The sequence below is a fragment of the Aegilops tauschii genome, chromosome 5 (genome assembly GCF_002575655.3).
Source record: "Aegilops tauschii subsp. strangulata cultivar AL8/78 chromosome 5, Aet v6.0, whole genome shotgun sequence".
NCBI classification, from domain to species: domain Eukaryota; kingdom Viridiplantae; phylum Streptophyta; class Magnoliopsida; order Poales; family Poaceae; genus Aegilops; species Aegilops tauschii.
The window spans coordinates 532,196,333-532,200,076 of NC_053039.3; the positions used below are offsets into that span (position 1 = coordinate 532,196,333).

General features: G+C 42.7%; 1 protein-coding gene across 1 annotated transcript; it reads left to right on the forward strand.

Moving 5' to 3' along the window:
- The first annotated feature begins 236 nt into the window (after positions 1 to 236).
- On the forward strand, positions 237 to 1,292 carry LOC109742316 (BTB/POZ and MATH domain-containing protein 1-like). The gene has a single exon (XM_073498818.1). It carries the CDS (start codon positions 237 to 239, stop codon positions 1,290 to 1,292), a length of 1,056 nt encoding a protein of 351 aa, XP_073354919.1.
- Positions 1,293 to 3,744: the final 2,452 nt, after the last annotated feature.

Here is a 3,744-nt window from a genome sequence, read left to right on the forward strand (position 1 = left end):
AGAAACCCCACGCCCAGCGAGTATCGTGGTTTCATCTCATACTCATCTCGCCACCGCCGCCTTCTTCCATCACAGACCTGAAGGTTCGATCGGCTCCCCCTTGTGCTGCTTCTCTTTCCCTCTGCTTTCCGCTGTGATTAATACCCATTTTCTTTAACACCATCAGATTAGCGCGCGGGACGCCGATCGCAGCAATTTTTTCTATTCCGGCCGGCAATCTTCCTCCTGGTCACCAGATGAAAACATCTAAGACGGTGTCTGTGTGCACCCCACTGGAGGAGGATCAAGGCACACATGTGTTTGATATCTTGGGTTACAGCAAGCACAAGGGCATGGGCCATGACCTGGACAGCTGCATAAGGTCTGGGATTTTCTCCGTCGGCGGCCACGACTGGGCAATCCTCTTTTATCCCGACGGGTTTAATGGATATGGCCTAGATTACATCTCAGTATATCTCATTCTTTTGAGCAACAACTTTAAACTCCGGGCATCCTGTGACATGAGGCTCGTGGACCAGTACACTGGATTCCCATTTTCAGTGCATAAAACAGAACTTAGAACTTTCAGTTCCGGTGACTTCACTAACTTTGCTCCTGAGACTCCTTATTTCATGAGGCGAAGCGAGTTTGAGGGATCTCCGTACCTTAAGGATGATCGCTTGACGATCGAATGCACCGTCACTGTTTTCAAGATGCCACATGTTACTGAAACCAAATCATTCCCCAAAATCGACATGCCACAACCTGACATGACTGAGAATGTCAGCAAGCTACTTGAAGAAATGACAGGATTTGATGTGAGTTTCATTGTTGGAGGAGAGACTATTGAAGCACATAGGTTTGTTCTTGCTATGAGGTCGCCTGTTTTCAAAGCAGAGCTCTATGGGTCGATGCAGGAGGCGAGGCTGGGGGAGTGCATAACCATCAAGGACATTCAACCTGCCGTTTTCAAGGCCCTGCTCCATTTCATCTATACTGACTCTTTGCCTACCGGCGAGGATACAGAGGTGATCCGGCTTTTACTAGTGGCCGCGGATAGATATGCAATGGATAGGCTCAAGCTGGTTTGCCAAAGCATCCTTTGCGAGGATTTGAATGTGGACACCATCACAACCACATTGGCTTTTGCTGACCGACATAACTGCCACCAGCTTAAGGATGCTTGCCTTGAATTTATCGAATTATCAAATTTCATGGATGCTGTGGTGGCAACCCAACGCTTAAAGGATCTCAAGGCGACTTGCCCATCTTTCATAGTGGATGAACTGGAGAAGAGAAGAAAGTTTCCATGATCATGAGCAACTATATTGGTAGATTTGCTAAATTTCTCATACCAATTTGTCGTAGGGATGATCAGCTCAATGTTAGATCAATCCAAGAGTGCTTAGGTTAATTCTCAAGTGATATGAATGGCATGAAAGTCGCCCTAATCAACCTGTCCAAATCGGAAATGTTTATTTATCAGGTTGCTGATTTTATCTGGAGTGCTTCTCTGCTACCTGTAAGACTTGTTCTTAATATTCTTTCAAAAGTTCCTTCTTGTGTGCAACCTTTGTTGAGCATTTGATATCTAGATGGAATGAAATATGATTCTCCTCTCCCTTTGACTCTCAATAAAAGTTCGTCTCCTCTCAGATTTGTGTGAGTGCCCTCTCGCTGCCAGTCCACCGTGGCTCTGGAGGCCCTTGGGTCTTTGCAAGATGCGACGAATTGCAGCTCCTCGTAGAGCAACTTGTCACCATTGTAACACAAGAGAAAGAACTGGCAAGTTGGCAGGGGTAAGAGATGTAAATCTATAATTTGAGTTGGTAGTTGAGAGTTTCAGTTTTATGCAAGACCAATTTATAAGCATCTGCCTTCCCAGGGATAAAAAGCGCGTGGCTTGAAAAAAAAAATGCAGAGATATTTTCACTTCTTTCAGATTATTTATTAGTTAGCAAAATACAAATAGCATTATAGAAGCAAGCTGTAGGTCAGAGAGACAAATATTTTTGCTTATGAAATTCACAAGTCTTATAGAATGAAGAAGAATTGTTTTTCTGAAATAAAAATGTTCCGAAATTGCATTTCTTCTAAACGAAATAGCAAAGGAAATGAAGATATGAGTTGGTCAGAAGCCTGATCTGCGTCACTCCACCCTAGTTGATGCCGAACCGAACGGCAGCGATGTCTGGAAACAATGTTATGGCACACACAGTTAAGCACAACAGGGCTCCAGGCCTTTGCGTCAGGCTTGTGGCGTACAGAGAAAGTTGTAGTCTGGATGGATGTTCAGCAGTATGTATTGGCCATAGCATGTTATTAGAATTTACAATCATGTTCACATGTAATTAGCTGAAACTGAAACAGTAGCGACGAAGCACTGAGTACTCATTTGGTTTGAACCAAAGTTTAACAAATGAATAAGTTTGACTTTTTTTTTGTGCCTCAAAGTGTATTTGAATTAGCATGTTGGGCATTTTATAATTTATTTTTACTGTCTGTAGAGTGCCTATACTGAAGCGTTGAACTTGAGAACCAAGGCGCCAAAACTTGTGCCAGATTAGCATCCATCCAATTCAATGGCCCGATTACAGGTATCATATGGTGATTCAAAGTTGCATTCAAAATTCAGATCTGAAAACTGCCACTGAAGGCAGCATGCAGAGTGAAAGTGTGAAACCAACCTTAAAAACAGCACCTTTCACAGCTACTATGGATCAAACCCGCACTCCCTCCTCCAAGCCCGCCCCTCTCGCCAAACTGCCGGCCAGGTTTAGAACTGGAAAATATTTTGCAAATTTTTAACTGAAACTGAATCAGTCAAACATATAAGGTAGAACTAGAGCGCCAGGAAACATATGACGTATTCGTATGGAAGGAGGGAAGTTGTACTAAAGTCACTGGACACAGTTCATGGGGATCGATCTGATCTACCAAGTAGTCTAGTTCTAACAAATAATAATACTTGGAGACGAAGATGATGACCCGATCAACGAATCACAGAAGCTATTACAGGAGGAACTGAAATTACACGCAGTGAACAGAGTTAACTGTCCCCGGCAAGAAAATAAATAGTGTTAACTCACAGCAGTTAAACTTCAGTTAACTGTGTGTTTTCAAAAAGAACTTCAGTCAACTGTAACCGTTGTCGGACACTGAAGAGGGAAGCCCTTATTCTTTGAGGGGTTTCACAAGTGAAGCGCATCTAGCCGTCCGTCTTTCTGGTAGCTGTCAAATTCCTCAGAGAAGTTGTTGATTTCTCCAGGTGTATTCAGGGATAGGAAGTTCAGAGATTTAGTGTACCGACGCATAAATTTGAGTGCTCATTCGGTATAACTGAATTTAAACATAACAAAACTGGAAGCAAAAGCAGCACTGAATCTATTATATATATTGGCCATAGAATATTACTTTGATCACCACTCGTAAGCTTAAACCGGAATAGAAACTCTGATTACTCATTTGATTAAACTGAAAGTTAATCAGCCAAACACTTGAGGCAAAACCAAAGCGTCAGAAAAGATCCAAAGGTTAATGAATAATACTGCACACTGAATGGCATATCCACGCTTACTTTTTGCGTCTGGGAAAAACTGCGCAGCAAAGCACGCGTATGCAATCAGTGCCAGATTAAAGTCACTGGATACAGTTCATGGCAATTGATCTGATCTACCAAGTTGGCTACAGATTAAAGCAGAGTTAACTGAAGTTTACAGCAGTTAAACTGCAGTTACCTAACTGTAGCTGTTGTCGGACAATGAA

Bases quoted from the DNA above. Each gene is read 5' to 3' on its own strand.
- LOC109742316 (XM_073498818.1), top strand. From the start codon at position 237: ATGAAAACATCTAAGACGGTGTCTGTGTGCACCCCACTGGAGGAGGAT.